The sequence below is a fragment of the Medicago sativa genome, chromosome 6 (genome assembly GCF_051527215.1).
Source record: "Medicago sativa cultivar Bolivia chromosome 6, Bolivia_mono, whole genome shotgun sequence".
NCBI classification, from domain to species: domain Eukaryota; kingdom Viridiplantae; phylum Streptophyta; class Magnoliopsida; order Fabales; family Fabaceae; genus Medicago; species Medicago sativa.
In genome coordinates this window covers 76,267,866-76,287,870 of record NC_140754.1, presented here as the reverse complement: position 1 = coordinate 76,287,870, position 20,005 = coordinate 76,267,866, and the positions used below count along the sequence as shown (strand labels likewise).

General features: G+C 34.2%; 1 protein-coding gene across 2 annotated transcripts; it reads right to left on the bottom strand.

Annotated features, from left to right (window-relative positions):
* Positions 1-7,501: 7,501 nt before the first annotated feature.
* On the bottom strand, positions 7,502-12,994 carry LOC146916900 (uncharacterized). Of its 2 annotated transcripts, none has more exons than XM_085718767.1 (3): positions 12,741-12,994; positions 12,417-12,499; positions 7,502-10,483 (listed from the first exon to the last, which is right to left on the bottom strand). In XM_085718767.1, the coding sequence occupies exon 3, from the start codon at positions 10,368-10,370 to the stop codon at positions 8,094-8,096; it is 2,277 nt and encodes a 758-aa protein (XP_085574893.1). In that variant the 5' UTR covers positions 10,371-10,483; positions 12,417-12,499; positions 12,741-12,994; the 3' UTR covers positions 7,502-8,093. The 2 variants fall into 2 exon arrangements, with proteins under 2 accessions (XP_085574893.1, XP_085574894.1); XM_085718768.1 differs by having other exon boundaries at positions 12,417-12,469.
* Positions 12,995-20,005: the final 7,011 nt, after the last annotated feature.

Below are 20,005 nucleotides of genomic sequence, written 5' to 3'. Positions count from 1 at the left end.
GGTTCAGTTGGTAAGATTTTGTTCATATCTCGCAAAGATCAACTCTTCAACTCTCTTTGCCTTCTTGATCACCTCATTGGTGGGTACAAGTACAACTCTTTGGGTTTGGAGGGTATGTTTTAGAATGGTTGTTCAATAGTTCCTTAAAATTGATAAATTGATCGGATCGTAACTTTCCATCAACGTTTTTTTTTTCCTTCATAAATCTCAATCGGATTGTAACTTTCGATGAATTTTTAAAAAAAAAAGTAAACAATTTTAAAAAAGTCTATTGAACAACCATCATATCTTAGCTCTAGTGAACATTTGAGACCCAACTCACCTGAAGATTTTTTTTAATAAAAATCACTTTTTATTTAAACTTGATGTTAAAAAAAAATCAGCACACTTATTGACCTTTTATGTTTAAGGTCAAGTTGAAGTCCAAAAATTAGTTGTGATCGAAACTCGGCATCCGATAAAAGATAAGTATAATTGTCTCAACCGCACTTCTCATCTTCTAAATATAATCTTACTTTTGATAACACTATAAATAAAATAAACATTTTTTAAATAGACAAAACGGCAATAGTCATTAAAAAATCACAAGTCAAAAATAGAATAGTCGAGCTTTGGATTTCAGCCACAATGTTTGATTTATCATTTTCAATATATTTTTTTCAATTGAGCTGGGGTTTCTTTGTCTTATCATTTATCAAATGGTATCACTTGAGTCAAAAATAATCAAATTCTATCCAATACCACGTTGATTTTTATATTGTAGGCTACATGGTACATATGAGTCAAGATTTGAGAGAGCACATATCTACCTTGACCTTTACTTAAACGATCTCCATTGGCACCTTCTACTAAAGCCTTATAAAGAGAACAACACCTTCTAATACATAATGATGTCGCATGACACGGTTGACAAGTAAAATAGATCTAAAATTTGAAGATTGTGTATATGTAATTATATACTTCATCTGTCTCAAACTAAATGTGACATTTGATTTGTATGTTATTCTTAGGAAAATGATTAGTTTGGTTGATTTTAATAGTAAAATGAGCATTATTTATCAAAACATTCTTAATAAATAAGGTTATATTAATGGGTAAAAAGACGACAAATACATTATCTATGAACAAAAGGTGTGTAAATTTACCCATGTTGAGTTGACATCAACTTAAACCATTCATTTGTCTTTCCTTATTGATGTTAGATAGCGTATAAATAATGAAGACAAATAAATGATTTTGATTGGTGTCAATTCTAGCCACCATTTGTTACGAGTAAATAAGAATTTGTCAAAAAATAATACTCTTTTAAAATGCTAATTATTTTAAGACAGAAAAGGAGAAAAATTAGATGGGAGTGATAGAAAACTTAAAATTATATGACAAGATAAATAATCATAATGAGTTGCTTGACCTACTTCATTATTAATATGTTAAGGATTGAACGTAATCAAGTTTTTTTTCCCTGAGGGTGATACTATGATGAAGATAACCACAACCTCATTGTGCATACCAATAAGAAAATTGTTGTTCACACATTTGAGAAAGTTGTGGCACACATGTAAAATACGCTTTTGCCCCCTCGACAGTTAACTGCCGAGTAATTCAAAATCCGGCTGCAGTTAACTGCCGAGGAATTCCTCGGTAGTTAACTGCCGAGTAAAACATTAATGCAGACAGCAGGTTCTGCATTAATGCTAAGCATTTCCAAGCCATTTTTCGGCCAGCTTTTACCTGTAATTTTACCAGAGCATTTCCAAAGGCAATTCAAATTATACAACAAAGAAACTCGGTCATAAACAAGAAAAATACAATATCTTTTACATTTGTCCATAATTAAACCAAACCGACATTTGGTTCAAACTACACAAAAGTTTGAAATTCATCAAAACAGAACATAGTGTCCATAATCAAACAACACATTACAACTCATTACACATCATTAAATTAAATCCCTACTTACATTCATCACAACTGCATATGGAACGAACATACATATATAATACATTATTTTCCACCATATTCCTAAACATAAATCCGACGTCGCTATCGTCTTTAATAAGCCAAGGCATATAGCTTGCCGTTTTCCATGCGAATTCATCTCTATCTTCTCCTAGGTTTATGCATGGCATTAGAGCAGACAAGTGACGTGTATATTGATTTTCACCAAGATGCTCAAAATAAGTGTTAAGTTGTGTCTTCAAATCATCAAGAGAGTCTGTCGGTGTTATCATAACCTTAACCGTCTTCTTAAACGCGCAGTACCTAACACGCCCTTCAATTCTTGCAACCTCAGACATATTTCACTTGACAAAAGCTTTAACAAAATAATCATAGATTAGAACAAAATTAAATGGAATGTAATAACGAATAAATCAAATGCGTAAACATTAATAAGCTATAAATAAGTATTGCATTAGTTTCAAGTCAATAAAAGTCATGTTATCATATATATATATATATATATATATATATATATATATATATATATATATATATATATATATCAATATAAATTACATAATGTTACTTATATATTGGCCACAAAAAATTGGCATTACAATTTTGACCCCAAAATATACGTCGGTGTAATTTCTACCAAAAAAAAGGACTAACACCGACAAAAAAATCACTCGTTAAAGGCCAAGTGATTGGAGAAGATCAAGTGACATAAAATCTTCCTCATCTTCCGCAATAACTTCAAATTGTTGCTTTGGTTTTTCGGGAGTGTCCAACAAAATAGGCGCCGCTTTGTTTGATTCCTTTTGTGGTTTCGGCGGTTTGTTTCCATTTTCAATAGCCATGAGCTTTTGGAACAACTCATGTTGATCCAAATACTCATCTTCCCAAGTCACCGCATCTTCTTTCTTGTGATTGTGCCACTCCATAGATGATGGAGGTAGTGGACAACCATTCTTCAAGTAAATAAGCACAAAGTGATTCGGAATTACCCCAAGGCACATGATGGGAGTTTTTTGCTTACCCGGCGGTGGTGGCCCTCTTCGTGGAAAAAAAGATTCCGAGTTACCAACTTCACGATTTGTCAACACGACCACACACCTTTTGTAATAATTAGCAACAATGTGCCCCATGTCCGGAAAAGTCAACCACTTATCAACAAGATGTGCACAACTTTTTGTATTTGCAGGAGGATGTAAGACATTTAAAATGTAGTTATAACGATCCTCACCCGCAAATATTTCAACATAATCATCTCTATGATCTTTCAATTCTTGAATAAGATGTGTACGAATCATGAGATGATTTTGTTCGGTTAAGCCCATGAACTCGGCTATAGCCCGGAATCCACAATGTCCATCGCCAATAACATCCACCACTTTTTCAATAAATGGAAGCATGAAGCGTGGCATATAATCAATAGGCCTCATAACCGAGATAGCCTTAGGCTTTGGATACCGAGAAGGTGGTGGAAGTGGGGAAATTGGTGCTTTACCAAGACGAGCACCTTTTTTCCTTTTATATGATGATGTTGTTGGTGATGGTGACGATTGACTTTCGGGATTTTGGGAATCAACAACCTCCCAAGAAGAAGGGATCCGACTAGTCGATGTAATTCTTCCTTTAGACCTCACAATGTCCACTTTTTTCTTGGCTCCCTTGGTTGTTGCTTTTTGTGGTGGTGGAGACATCATGGTGGTTTCAGGAAATGTCAATTGCCGCAAAGCCTTTTTGACTTCAAGCTTCATTTGGAAAGGGAGTTTCTTGAGACGTTCTACAATACCCTTCAACTCATCATCGACAGAAAAACCAAGTTCATTACTTTCTTCACCCATGTGTAACCTTCGCCAATGGTGGTGAATCTCATCCAATAAAATTGGCTTTTCTTCAAGGAGTTTAGTTGCAATTTCGCATGCACATGGTAGGCCGTAAGATGTCCTTTGAACACAACCACAAATTTCCTTGTCCATGCACAACGTTTCCCTACAACGTGACTCTTCCATAGCAATGTTGTCCAAAGCATATCTAGACACATGACCACCTAAGCCGGAGTACAAAGTGACATCTTTGAATCTATGTTCCAACACGGTAACGCTCAGACCAAAGGTTGTTTGTATCGCAGTGTGTTGAAGCAACAACATGTCATGTATTTTCTCCCAACAAGTACCCAAATCACCCACACTATTGTCCAAATATTTCTTCACCAAAGCATGAGCCGATTCTACCCTATTGGTGAATCTACAACCAAGATGCAACACACGGTCTGTCCATGCCCTCACTATTTTCTCCTTCACTTCATTCAAGGTGGTCATGGCATAGGCTAGGAAAGGTGGGAAATCACTACAAGCATCTTGGAACTCCACTAATGCATTTGCATATAACTCTTGAGTGGGCGATTCAACCATAGCTTTCCATGCCCTCATGATCTTCTTGACAACATTGCGATTACTCACCTCTTTCCCATCCTTTTTTCCCAAAGGATATTTACAATCTAAGACGCACCTTTGTTTAACATTTGCTTGCACATGAAAGTAACAATTCATAGCATAACTTCCGGGAAAGCAATTCCAACCGCTTTCATCAAAGACCCATCCCTGTCGGTAACAATCACCTTAGGTATATTCATCTTTGAAGTAAGAAGTTTACGCAACATTTTTAAAACCCAAACAATGTTTTCCTCTTTCTCATGCATCAAGAATCCAAACCCAACCGAATATGTCAAATCGGTCGAAGTTACCCCAACTACCTCAAACATTGGCATCTTATACATGTTGGTTTTGTAGGTGGAGTCCATAACCAAAACCGTTGGAAAATTGTTAAACAAATTAACGGATGTTGGATGAGCCCAAAAGATATCTTCGATTGTAGTACTTTCACTTTGTGTTCTTGAGTAATAAGTATAGTTGTGCTCCTCCAACTTCGAGATTAGATATTGCAACGGCTTCTTGTCACCTCTATTTGCCTTCCATATTTTTTGACGTTCATTGTACACTTGCTTCACATTTGTCATGTAATGTGGTCTTTTGTTCTTCAAGTGTATCAAAATATTTCTTGGAAGCATCTTGCTCTTGGTCAAGTCACGTACAATCTTCTTGTCGTCCTCCTTTAATCTACCGGCAAGAATGTGTCCTTCTAAAGCCGGCTCCATCGCATGGTTGTGAACTCCATTAAGAATGTTCAATCCACATTCCTTTGTTTGTGTACTTTGATATCGACTAATCATGAACAAGCACCCACATTTTCTTGAGCCCGTTGTCGCATGCTTCGGTTTTTTTTTAGGCACTTTGTGAGCTCCACTCCTTTCACACACTAGGCGCAAAATTGGATGGATCAAGTTTGATCTTTGTGTAACAGTTGTAAATCCCGCCTTATTTGCTTGACAACGTACCCACCCAAGCAATTCTTCTCTATCTTTAAACTTAACGTCGTCAGAAAAAACCTAGTCGTGTCAACTTCGTGGGCTTGAAGTGGGACGACACCGGGGCTAACATATTTAGAAGCTTCAACATGGACGGAAGCTCCATCAATGTTTGGTTTGACTTCAACCTTAGGCGGTTTGACATCTCCGAAAATTTGGACAAAATTACGTTTTGTCTCTCCCGAAACATCTTCCGCGTTATCGGTCATTACTATAATTAAACAACACAAAAATATAAATTAACAACTAACTAATGCATAAACATCAATGCCATAATGAACTAAAACAAAAAAAAACAAAGAAAAAAAACAAAGAAAATTTTTTTTTGAAAAAATGGCAGTAGCTGCCATTTTTTCGTCCTTCAAATTTTTCCTAAGTTTTCCTCGGTAGTTAAGTACCGAGGTTTTCCTCGGTAGTTAACTACCGAGATTCCCCATGACAGGGTTCTACGTAACTGACGTAGATACCCATACAATAATCAAAAAATAAACCAATTAAAATGTTCAATACCTGTTTTTTTACGTCAAGAGTGTGTTGATAGCTCCTATGCTTGATGCTTGAATCATTTGGATGAAGATTTGATGAAAAAAAAAATTATTGGATTTGGGGGGATTGGATGAAATGGCATGGAAGATGATGAAAATAGTGTGTAGGGGGAGCAGGTTTCCTGTTTCATCTGATGAAACATATTACTCGGCAGTTAACTACCGAAGAATTCCTCGGCAGTTAACTGCAGCCGGATTTTGAATTACTCGGCAGTTAACTGCCGAGGGGGCAAAAGCGTATTTTACATGTGTGCCACAGCTTTCTCAAATGTGTGAACAACAATTTTCTACCAATAAAAGTGGTGAATAATAACAATTCACCAAGGGATATGAAGAAGACAACATTGGGTGGTGCAACGAGATAGGGATGGTTCCAAATTTCAATCTGTCAACATCTCTAAGGAGAGATAAAGAGTATTTGATGAAAGATTTTGATATGTTAAATGCATCTTTGAACCTCAAAATATTAGTCTATGACTTCCTACTTAAGATACCCTAATTAACAACAAAATCCAACAACTAATCATTTTCATTTATTATTAATAATCAAGTCTTAAAAAAATGGCTCCATTTTTTACATTGAATTCATGCATTAATTTTTATTTGAAATATGATGAAAGAAGTTGAATAAAAATGCAATGACACCACATTTATGCAAGAGAAAGAGACAATGTTTGTACAAGCTTTGCATCTCAATAGCAATCCTTCTTATTTCTTCTCCAATGAAAGTAGCTAATAAGCTATATGTGCTATTATTTGTCAACAAAACCAAAAAAAAAGCTCTATGTGCTATTAGACAAAACATTTCTCATTGGAGATGATCTTTACCTGTATGGTAAAGGGCATAATTTCTAAATTCTACCGGCCATTAAAAAATTTGTCGCTTATTACAATCTTATCCGGCTCAAAGAATAGTCTCTACAATTGTATGTAGAGAATACCCGGTTCACACGAAAATCTTTAAAATTCATCATTTCATATATCAAACACAACCAACAAATTTAAACATGGGTGTGTCCAAAGACTATTTATTTGGTCTTGTGACCATGAAAGAACACCTCTTTAAACAATCCTTCAAAAAAAACTAAACAAGGGCACTACTTTTCACACCCCATATTTAGCAAAAAAACAATAGAAACTACCATTTTCTGAAGGTACACCTTCAGATAGCATAATTTTTTCAGAAATACACTTCCATACAACACAAAATTTGTTTTATCCAAATATGTTCATCCAAAGTCATGTTGGAGGTAAAAAAAATTACTCATTTTCAACAAATCAAAAGTTTGGGAAAAAAGTCTGGTAAAACCCAAAGATGGGTCTTCTCAATATCTTACCTCAATTTTTTTCAGAAGTTGAGTAAATATTTGTATAAAACATGGCATCATATCCCATTACACACCTGAAGAATGGTGTAAGGGTAGACATACCCTTATAGCCATTAGATCTTTGATCAATGGTCAAGATTAAAGCAAGAATAACATGCTTTACCTTTTCACCATTGAACATTCATATAAATTACCTACATACATGTAACATGCCTGAAATTGAAAGAAAAACTATAGAAGTAACAAGGATTAACTTTGTAAGGTCAAAGTACTGGTATAAATCATTAACTGTGCTAAATTTCTTACAAACACATGGGCAACAATTGGAAAACATGCCACTAATTGGATTTACAGTGCCAAAATTGAGTAAGAAACCTATAAAGTAATAAATTTAAAATAAAATAAAATTTAAAGCCAGAGCCAGACCCTTCTGCAAATTGCAGAGTTCGGCTTCTGACAAAGTTCAAATATAGAACAATTTGCAGAAGGTAATAGTCTCATCGTCCCAGTACTAACTTTTGGTATGACACGAGGCTAAACCAATCAACTTCAACAGTTGAAAACAGCAATTGCAATGTCAGATTGGGAATGAAATCTTCCCTTTTTGGTTCACAGTAACACTACACAGCTAGAAAAAATTTGACAAAACTCACCTGTATTCAATGGTGATTATTAGATAGAGAAAGAAATCAGAACTTCTCATCTATCCAAGAAAGAATCAAAATGTTAACTCATTTTGGATCCTATTTTGTCAAATTAATTCTGGCTATTGAGCGCTTTCCAGTCCACATAGTCATCATGCAGCTTTCCTTTATCATGTTACATAGTACATACAGAACGTCCTTGCTACAAGCCTCTGCATATCCTCTTCCCTCTGTCCTCTTCTGGAGTTATTCTACGGATAACTTTCTTCATTCCCTCCTTTGTTCCCCCAAGTTTTCCTGTATCAACTTCCTTCATTACCTCCTTCGTTCCACCAGGTTTTCCAGTATCAACGATCATTTCCTCACGATTAGTTTCCTTTACAACACTATCCACGTTGTCCACCATGTTTTCCTCCTCCGCAACTTTTATTACCTCGAGAAGTTCACATGGAGTAGCAGCTGGGTCCAGAACCCTGCAACCCTTTGGAGCATTAGGAGCTTCTTCGCCGGCAAGTAAGTGGGAAGGTACCTGATGAGAGAATCGAAGCATCTCCTTCCTTGGAATGATCTTGATCCCTTTCTCATCTAAGTGATGGTGAAATACTGCCTTGAACCCAGCCACCTTGACCAGAGGAATAACAGTTACACCACGTTCTTCAACAAAATCCTCAAGTACTTCAACCATATCAAACTTGTGTATCACATCACCTGCTGTTCGCTCGTTCCAGTCAGGAGACCAATTCCTATAGACGGCCCATACCTCCCCTTTTCGAGGATATATACAAATGGCTCCATCATTGCCTTTTTTCCACCTAACCTTCTGAGAGAAAAAATGGATCGAGTTAAAGATTTCGCGTCTGCCAATTCTGAATTCGCCACAAGTTTTTGAAAAGCCTAAAGCAACCCAATTTAAGGGGCCTGGTTCATTGTTGGTATTTGGGTAGAGCCAACTGAGCTGCAACTTGAATGGATTTAGAGAGATCACTCTGTGAATCATAGCATAACGTCGAGGCATCCCATCACCAATATCATATGCAGCCCATACTTGCTTTTCACCAAAAGAAGTTTCAGTTCGATCCTTGTAAACATCATCAAAATCAGAATCTGGAACATCTACTAGCATTGCATCCAAAATTTCCGTGCAGCTGTAATCAATGGTAGGAGCTGCAACTGACTTGCAAGCCTGCAATCTATTCCCCACATCTTCTGACTTCCCGATTTTATTTTGAGCACAGATCTCAGATTTTCTGCCGGAAAATTCTCCTTTCTGATTAGCTTTCTCAAAGCAGTCTCTACTTTTTTTCCCCACCGATTTACCAACAGTATTTGACTGAAACTCCTTGAGTTTCTTGGTAATTACTTTTCTAGCTTTCTCAACAAGAATATTCTGAAGTTCAACTGGGGAAAGATCTCTAGTACAGTTGAACTTCTTGCCTAAGTCAGATGCTCCATTCGCCTCCATGACCCCCCTTTTCCTCTTAGCCGGATTAAAGTAACCTTTTTTCGAAACATTCTGCTTCCTTCTTAAAGCCTCTTCCCTTTTGGTAGCTGCTTGTGCCTCCTCGCGATCTCGTTTCACCTTACCATATGCCTGCTGAACCACATTTGCAGCTTGAGCCACATTAGAAACACCGGAAGTTTTCGTGAATGGAGCCCATTGGAAACTGTTACTGTTAGACCCTGCACCAACATTTGGAGCTGCCATGTTGTTCTTTCCGGCATTAAATTTGCTCTTATTAGGTCCTTGGTTATCAGCCTTTTGCTTAAAATTCCACGAAGTTCCAGGTCTGATACCACTTTTGGGAGGCGGATTAGTTTCTACAGCCACAAATGCATCATGACAGTTAGGACAGACGAGTTTAAGGTTAAGATATTTTACAAGATACTCATACTGCATATGACATCGATGGCAAGTAGTCCAAAATGTGGATTTTGATGCATTGGCAGAGGATGAAGTGGGTTCTTTAGCCGTATTCTTATGACTCTTTCCGCTTGAAGGCGTTTTCTTTTTACTGTTGTTAGCCCCGTTTGCCGTCGCTTTTGTCGATGAACCACCAAAAATGGTTGAACCTTTCTGTGGTTTTGCTTTTATCTTCGCATCATAAGCTGCTCTTCTATCCTTATCGGACAGTATACTCCATGCCTCTGAAATAAGCCTAAAGGCCCCATCAGATCCGATGGACTTGTTCTTGTCAGGGTGAAGCATTAGAGCTAGTTTCCTGTAATGCTTCCTGACCGTATCATCATCAGCACGGGGATTCACACCGAGTATACCATACCAATCTGATTCTCCTTTTACTTTATGCTCGGCAGAAATATACACGTCGAGTGTAGCTATCATTTGAGGAATACCCTCAAGGGAAGGAAATAAATTATGGGCTTTCAAAGCAAACTTCTTTGCTCCCAAAAGGTCCTTTTCATCAAACTTCCTCCGAGCGATTTCTTTAGCTCTGGTGGCCTCATCCTTATTGCACTCCATTTCACTCACCTGCCTTCTTGGCGTTCACGTCTATTTTCTATATAGACCAGTTTATAGATAGTTTGAGTTCACATACCGCTTCAGCAAGTGATCCGTCCTTGTTAGGTAAAACCCTGTTAGGTAAAAGTAGATTTTAGTTAATAAGGTAATAACTTGCATTGCAAATTGAATTCAATCAAATTCAAATAGAGAAAATACAGTTTACAAAGGCACTATCTTTTGAGGGATACTATAACACAATCAGATTTACAAAGGCATGTTAATTGGTCCGTAATTACAAAATAGTCAAAAGCAATACAGTTTAAACGAGTAGGTCCTACACAAGTTTTAGAAAAAATTATCACAGCAGAACTCAAACATCAAAGTATATTTCCGCTTGAGTGTGTGTTTGCAGTGGCATTATGTTCTAGTACGCACCATAATGCAACTGCAAACACACCCAAACGGTGTGTACTAGAACAAGATCACTTTTAATTGACAAATACCAATAAAAAGGGTATCATCAAGCAGTGTTGTTAAATAGCAGCTAAAACATAGCAGAATTCAAAGAAAACCATATTATTTTGCACTTCGCTATTTAATACAAAATATTGTAAAATAGCGGCGTCATAGCGTTGTTGCATACAAGAATTTGAACAAACTACTATTTTCCGCGATCCGCGAATGACAGTACTGGTATCAAGAAGCCCAAATACATAACACAATAAAGGCACAATAAGATACAAGGATATCTGTCATTTAAAAAACTCGACATAAGACGCAAAAAATTTATAAATATATGTAACAGAAATGCAAAATATATGTAAATAGATAGGCAAAATAGTAGAGTAGAGAATGAAAGGAGCTTAGAGCAGAAAAATAGAAACACATTAAGTCAGGAAAAGTGCAAACCAAACCAATGAAGTAGATGCATGATATACAGCCTAGAGCATAGTGTGATATCAACAACAGAAACAGAGTAAATAATGAGCAAGAGCTACAAAACAATGCAATTCAGAAATCCATAATTCTGCAACCAGATCAACTCCATAGTTGGACACAAGAACATTTACAGCAAAAGAAGTCTGGCAGCATAATAAGAACACATTGGACCTTAACAATCAAACAGACAATAGGTAGAAAATTCATGAGTTACAAACTTACAACGGTACAAAAAGTAGGTTAAAAATGGCGCTACAAATGAGTCACGTCGTATCTGGGTGACAACCGTGTCATTAATTGGCACGATGTATTGAAACTGTATTCGATAACTATCAGTGAAATAAAAAATATATAAAAAAAAAAGAGTAATATACAAAAATATGGGATATTTTCTGGATAAGTAAATGACGCGTGTCGGTATCGGTTACATGTCGGGAGACAGATGCGTTTCCTTTTGCGAAGTATCAAAGAATAAAGTTTTGGTCGGATCGAAAAGGAATGGTTGAAAACGAATTAATTTTTAGATACGTCAGCGTTCATTGAATCAGTACAATAACGAAACAGCATTTCATAACATTTCATTATATCAATGTTTTGAAACCCTAATCAAACCACCCGGTTCAACCGGTCAGACCGTGAATTGTCCGTATCTTCAGCCTCAACCATAAATTCAAACAAACAAACCATTAATTATAACTATCAGCATGATGTGGGTTTAGATTTTTTAAAACCCTAATCAGACCACTCGGTTCAACCGGTCAGACCGTGAATTGGCTTGGCAGTATCTCAAGTCAGATCACTCGTCAACCATAAATTCAAACAATCAAACCGTTGACTACCGGTATCAGCATGCTAGGGTTTTAAATTTTTCAAAACATTACATTGAATTCTTACATTTCGCGCGTGAAAATGAAATCAAAATCATGCATAAATAACAGAATCAATCGCAACTAAATAACGATATAAACAAACAACCGCGCCAAAAAAATTATTACAAAATTGAACTTATTCATCAACTTGTTAATCCATCACAACACAAACAAGTTCATAGTTCAAAAATTCAAAAATTTAAAATCAAATTCACTTGTTTCAAGTAAAACATTAACAAGAAGAATCTTAACTTACCCAAATCAAAATAACTTCAAAACCACCAAGCTTCTAGAAATTACAGCAAGTTCCTGAAGTTCAATGCAAATTCTGGTGAAACTCTGAAAGAAAAACGAACAAAACCCTAAAATTAATAATAATATCATAAAAATGAAGAAAAAAAATTGAAAAATGAAAATCTGGGTAACCCTAAATTCTGATAAAGTTGAGAAATTTAGCATGAAAAATGAGAATTATGAAGTAAATGATTAAAGGGTCATGAAAATGAAAAACAAAATGAAATTTTTTTGATTATCTTTTTATGATTATTATTGATTGTGAAGAAGAAAAATGGTGACTTACAATTGAAGGAATTAAGATCGTTGAAGAAAAATGATGAAATGATGAATTTGGTGAGAAAGTGTTTGGGAATTTTGGTGAGAAAGTGTTCTTCTTTGTCACCGATTGTTCTTCTTCACGCTCACACAAAACGCACTTTTAGTTCTAACTTAGATGATGGAAGGAGAGTGGTCGCGGTCGCAGTCGCAGCTCGCCGGCGGTGGTGTGGTTCGGTGCCGTCGATTTGCTTGTGGTGGGAGAAGAAACTGTTCTCAGATGAAAGAGAAAGGGACAGAGGAAATGAAAATATTAATTTTAAGCTATTTTTTTTTTTTGTCTGAAATGAAATTTTACTTAGGTTATTTTGTTAGGGCATTTTTTTGGTTAAATTTATAGTTGAAATTTTGGACTTGTGAGTCTATAGGTGGTTATGGATTTGGGCCGACGCGATTAGGGTTGGACATCGGGTGGATTCGGCCCATATTGAGGCCTCTGATGTGGATGATTGCTCAATACGCTCCTTGGAATGTGGTATTTTACTTCTTGTAGTGTATTTCGATGTATTTTACATATGGTGAGGTGGATTGAGAAATCATCCTGATGTGTGGCCAAATTTTGTTTGGGTTGGATTGGACGGGTGGTGAATGGGTCGGTTGAGTTGGCGTGGGAAGCACCACGTGTTTGGCCTACAAATTTTTTTGGCATTAAAAAAATTATTTGTATAAAAAAAAAGAGTGTTGGCCCATTGGCCTTTCATTTATTTTCATCTTAACTTTAACCATTTCTTCGTTCACCCACAACAAAGTAAAAACCATTCATAAAATAAAATTTATAATAAGATCTATAATTATATTTAAGAATAGTAATAATGAAAAATGGAACATATATATATATATATATATATATATATATTGAAAAAAATTATATGATTCTTACTATAAAGAACAGTAAAAATTAACCGTTAAAAAGATTACAATAAAGACCGATAATTTTATCAAAGGACGGTAATTTTATGTTATAAATTGCAAGTTTATGATATATTTGTCTTTAAAAGATATATGCACCAAAAAAATGTTAATATTGCAATATGTATTAATTAACACAATTAGCGATATGTTTTTCTTTTTCTTCATCGTAAAGGCCACTTTTCAACGAATTTTATATAAAAATTATATAACAGATTATGGGATACTTGTCGCATAAGTAATTGACATGTATTGATATCGATTACATTTCGGAAGCAGATAGATTTCCTTTTACGAAGTTTCAAAGAATCAGATTTTGGTAGGATCTTAATAGAATGTTGAAATAGAATAATGCTCAAGAGACTTGTCGCATAATGCTCAATATAACAGATTATGGGATACTTGTCGCATAATGCTCAATATAGATCGAATGATATAGAAAGATACATCAGTGTATGGAGGACAAGTTGAAAATGTATTCTTAGATTGTCGTCAATGATTTATATTCGGAATTATAAGGCAATTTGGTTGAATCATTATTTGAAAAAAGATTTTGTTTTGATTTCAAATAAAATTTTTGGATTTTATTTTTTAATTGAATAGATATGATATCTTTTAAATACGAATATTGTTAGAGCTCATTCAATCATGACTTATGACAATCTATAATTGTTGAAAGAGTTGAGAAATATAAATTTTGGTCCTACAAGTTAAAGAATACTGAGAAGTTATTTAAGGTTATTGAGTTTGAGAAAGAGATATAGACAAAAGAACAAACTTGAGTGAAAAAGAATTTATTCCAAACCAAATCTTATAGTTGTTATTGATACAGTAAATTTGGATCCTCAAGAGAAACTTTTGTTCTTCCTCTCAATCAACTTTAAAATTTGGTTCATGGAGATCTAATTCAAGACCCTTAAGAATCAAAGCATCAGATGTTAGAAATGTTTGACTAAAAAAATAAATTATATTCAATATTATTGAAAGATTTTTGTTTGGATAATCATGACACTTTTTTTTTTCTAAAACAAAATGATAAATTGATAGATTACGTCATTCAACATCTCTAAAATCGTAAATGATGAATTTGTGAAGAAACTAACAACATCCAAGTTAATAATAACATACAACACCAAAACACATACAAATAATATGATAAAATTAAAGTGAGCGGAATACCCAACATTAACGCTCAAATCTTTGATTGAATAGCCGATCTTTCAATAAGAACCAAATGAACGCTGAAACAAAACAAATCTAACAACACCGTAAAGTTGACGGACAACACAATGTCGTACTTAGACAATGAAATCACGGAAAAATCCAGATTTGTGCGAAAATTACTTATTTAGAATGAAATAGAGAGAAAACTATGAAGAGAGTTGGGTCAAAAACCGACCCAAAACCACCCCATAAATGAAGAAAATGGAAGAGATAGCCTAGAAAAAAGATGTGGATGATTGCTCAATACGCGCTCCTTAAAGTGTGGTATTTTACTTCTGATAGTGTATTTTGATATTTTTTACCTATGGTGAGGTGGATTGAGAAACCATCTTGACGTGTGGCCAAATTTTGTTTGGGTTGGGTGGGTCTTGGATCGGATGGGTGGCAAGTGGGTCGGTTGAGTTGGCATGGGAAGCACCGCATGTTTGGGCCACAAATTTTTTTGATGAATTTAGCAACAAAAAAAAACATCTGTATAAAAAAGAATGTTGGCCCATCCGCCTTTCATTTATTTTTATCTCAACTTTATCAATTTTTTCCTTCACCCGCAACAAAGTAAAAATCATTCATAAAATAAAATTTATAATAAGATCTATAATTTTATCTAATAATAGTAATATTGAAAAATGGAACCAAAAATACGTAATATTGAAAGAAAAAAAATATACGATTCTTACTATAAAAAACGGTAAAACTTAACCGTAAAAAAAACTACAATAAAGACCGATAATTTTATCAAATGATGATAATTTTATGTTGTAAATTTCAAGTTTACGCTATATTTATCTTTCAAAGATATATGTACCATAAAAATGTTAACGTTGCAATATGTATTACTTAACAAAATTAGCAGTATGTTCTTCTTTTTCTTTATCGTAAAAGTTACGTTCAACAAATTTTATATGAACATTTTATAACAAATTATGGGATACTTTCCGCATAAGTAATTGACATGTATTGATATCGATTACATTTTGAAAGTAGATAGATTTCCATTTACGAAGTTTCAAAGAATCAAATTTTGATAGGATCGTAATAGAATGACATTTCATTGAATCGGTACAATAACAAAATGACATTTCATTGTATCAATGTTTCCAAACCCTAATAAGAGACATAATAAAAAAAATTAAATTTTCTCAAGGATTAAGATATCCTAAAGCTCAATAACTCAGTATTTACTAATTGTAAGGCTCTCAAGTCAATCCTACACACTTAAGAGCTAAACATCCTTCATTGTACATTGGGAAGCGTTTTAAGGTGTTACAAAGTTAGTATCTTATTAAGATTATTATACAACAAAAAAAATATAGGGAACACATTATGTAAATACGTAATCTTACTAAAGTGATAAAACTTTGATTGTTTGATGACGTGCTTAAATTTTACCATTTGATATTCTCTTAGAACAATTAAGTTTGTAACTTTTAAAGTTAGAAAGCCCCTAAAAAATTTAAAGCTAGAAATGATTGCTTGATAAGATAAAATAAAATAGAATAATGCTCGTCTGAAACATACCTTAAAATATAAGGGCAAAATAAAGAACGTCTAATTTGTACTAACATAGATCAAATGATATATAAAGATGCATCAGTGTATGGAGGACAAAATTGGAAAAGTATTCTTAGATTGTCGTCAATGATTTATATTTGGAATTAAAAGGCAATTTGGTTGAATCATTATTTGAAAAAAAGTTTTCGTTTTGATTTCAAATAAAATGTTCTAGATTTTATTTTTTAATTGAATAGACACAATGTTCTTTAAATTCGAATATTGTTAGAGCCCATTCAATCATGACTTGTGATAATCTATAATTGTTGAAATAGTTGAGAAATATAAATTTTAGTCCTACAAGATAAAGAGTATTTTGAGACCAAAACTACAAAGTTATTTGAGGTTATTGAGTTTGAGAAAGAGATATGGTAAAAAAAACAAACTCGGGTGAAAAAGAATTTATTACAAACCAGATATTATAGTTGTTATTGATATAATAAATTTGGATCCTTATGAGAAACTTTTGTTCTTCCGCTCAATCGACTTTAAAAATTGGTTTATGGAAATCAAACTCAACACCCTTAAGAATCAGAGCATCAGATGTTAGAAATGATTGACTAGAAAGACAAATAATATTTGATATTATTGAAAGATTTATGTTTGAATAGTCATGACACTTTTTTCTACAAAAATAAAACGATAAATTGATAGATTACGTCATTCAATATCGCTAAAAATGTATCACTCAATATCGCTAAAAATGTAAAAGATGAATTTGCGATGAAACTAACAACATCCAAGTTAATAGCATACAACGCCAAAATGCCTACAAATAATATGATAAAATTAAAGTGACCAGAATACCAATGCCTCCATACCTACAACATTAACACCCAAATGAACACTGAAACAAAACAGGAAATCCAACAACACTGCACAAGACGACGAACAATACAACTCCACGCTCAGACGATGAAATCATGAAGAAAAATCAAAATCTATGTGAAAATCACTTATTTAGTATGAAATAGAGATTAAAGGATGAAGAGAGATGATTTCGGGTAAAAAACTGATTTAAAACCACCCATACATGAAGCAAATGGAAGACATAAACTAGAAAGAAAGAAAAAAACAAATGGCGACTTGTTGGAAAGGGAGGAGATAGAGGGGAATTAGCTTTTATTAATTTAATACATATAGTCATGACACTCATTGTTTAGCATAATTTTGGATCAATATAAGATGAATGTCAATATGATGTTTTTTAACGGTGACATTAATGAAAGAATATCATTGGCACATCCGTAGAAATTTTTAGTGCAAACATATGGAATCCATTTACGAGTTAAAGATGTTGTCTTATCAGTGGTATTTCAAAGTCTCGTAAGGTAATTGTTTTACTTGGTCTTAAGTTCATTATTATGTAGATTTGTGAGTATTTCATGATTAATGGGAGTAAGTTTATATTCCTATTACAACATGTAAATTTTATTTCATTTAGCCAATACTTATATGCGCTTGTTGTTTAGAACCAAGAAATCTCTAGAGATAGTTTAGGGATGAAAGATATTGGAGATGCCTCCCTTTCAGTAGGCATTTTGATATTTATTTATTTTTTCTTAAGATATCTTTCATGTTAAGACAAAAAAGTTATATATCGAATAAAGTTTCAAGTAAATTCGACACTAAAATAATAAACTAGGGGACACTTCAATTACCAAGGGTCGATATTTAGTCTCAAGTATTGCTGTAGACCAAGATTTTCGGGTGTCAAGCCATTAATTGGACTTGAACCTTCAATCTACCGGACTTGCTCGATTTTATTCTTGGGAAGGGAAAAAGAGATTGAAAAACCCTTTTTGGATCCGGGGGTTGGTTACGATTCGGGAAGGTGTTAGGCACCCGCGTCGTTCACGGTACTCCGTGAGAACCTCTTTCTAACTTTATTTTATTTTAAAAAATATTGATTAAAGTATGAGTGAAAGAATGGAGGGAGAAGAAGTAGGAGTTTTGGTTATTTTTATTTGATTGATTTGAAAGGAATAAAGTCTCTGCCTACGTACCCTTAAAAGGGATCAAAACCACCGTAGTTCACTCTTATAAAAAATATTTTTGTGGGTTAGGTTGATTTTAATTATTTTTGAAAAATGGTTTTCAAGAAGGAGATTGAGGGGCCTCAAGGCACTAGAAATAAAAATAGAAGTGAGGTTGTTTCATTTTATTTAAGAAATTGAATCTAAGTTTAATTAAAGTTCAATTAGGAATTTGATTAAGAAAATAAAGGGAAAATCACTTGGATTTGGATCCAAGGTTTATTATGAAAATAATTTGACTTTTACTTATTTGAATTTTGAGATAAAAGTGATTTTTCTAACTAACGGAAAGTTGGCGTACTAACGTGAAAAATAAAGCTAGAGTAAAGCGATAAATAAAATGATAGTGTCGGTGCTTGTGTCGGTGCTTGTGTTACCTACATTATTACAAAAATTCCTAGATACATTCTATGGCCTCTTTGCCAAGCTACAAGCCAATGGTAAAAAATATATACATCCGCTTCCTAGTTATACACACTAATATTATGAAATTAAAATAACAAAGCAACAACTAAAATAAAACGTAAAAAAACATAAAATGAGCACATATGCTAACTAAAGTGAAATGAGAAGAATCAAATATGCACGTGATGATTTTTTAAAAAAAAAAGATACTATGCATGATATAGGAGTTGAATCATTAAGTAAACTAGATAAAAATGCATGATATGAGATAGGATTTGACCTGAAAAATGCATGAAGGCGTAACTAAAATTATGCAAACTACCTAATAAAAACAAAGTGTGATACGCGAAGAAAGGGCTATGAATTAACGAACGTGGAAGCATGATTAGAAATTAAACAAAATGCAATAAAGTAATGCAGCGTATGAAGGGATGATTTAGACAAAGAAAAAAAATGCAGGAATATGTGTAAAACATCATATGAGTTGTAAGAAAGATGAGGATGCAGGAGATTAAACAATCTTAAACGGATGTAAACCATGCAAATTAAATTATCACAAATGCATGAAACATAAAAAGAACAAGTTATATGAGTTTCGTTTTAATAAAAAAAAAGGAAAAATGCATAAGTTCTTAAAGAAGGAAAAGCAGTTACGAGGGGACAAAATATTGAAAGAAAAGGTACAGAGATTACAAATGGAGGTTCAAATAGTAACTAAAAAGTAATAAGCAGAAAATGAAGAAAACATATCGGGCCCAGGGAGTAAATCAGGGCCTAGAGGAAAGGTCCGATGGGCTAGAGAGGGAACCGGTTCGGTTCAAGCCTGGATCGGTTCACAGGCGAACCGAACCGGTTTAAATGAGTATAAAAACACATTCTGGTTTTTTTTTAAGTCATTTTTCCAATTTCTTCTCTCCAAACAGATCGGTTCTTCTCTCTTTCTCTAAATATCTTCATCTTCTTCAAAGAGAATGATAAGCAAAACCCAGATTCCGGCGAGCTTTATAGCTCCGGTACGGCGGTTTCCGGCCAACAGTGGCGGCGCCACCGTACCGGAGAGTAAAACCTCTCCGTTTCTAAATTTTTTTTACATTTTCGAACATCCTTT

What these genes read in the sequence shown, in the direction of transcription:
- LOC146916900 (XM_085718767.1), bottom strand. Translation starts at nt 10,370, where the DNA reads ATGGAGTGCAATAAGGATGAGGCCACCAGAGCTAAAGAAATCGCTCGG.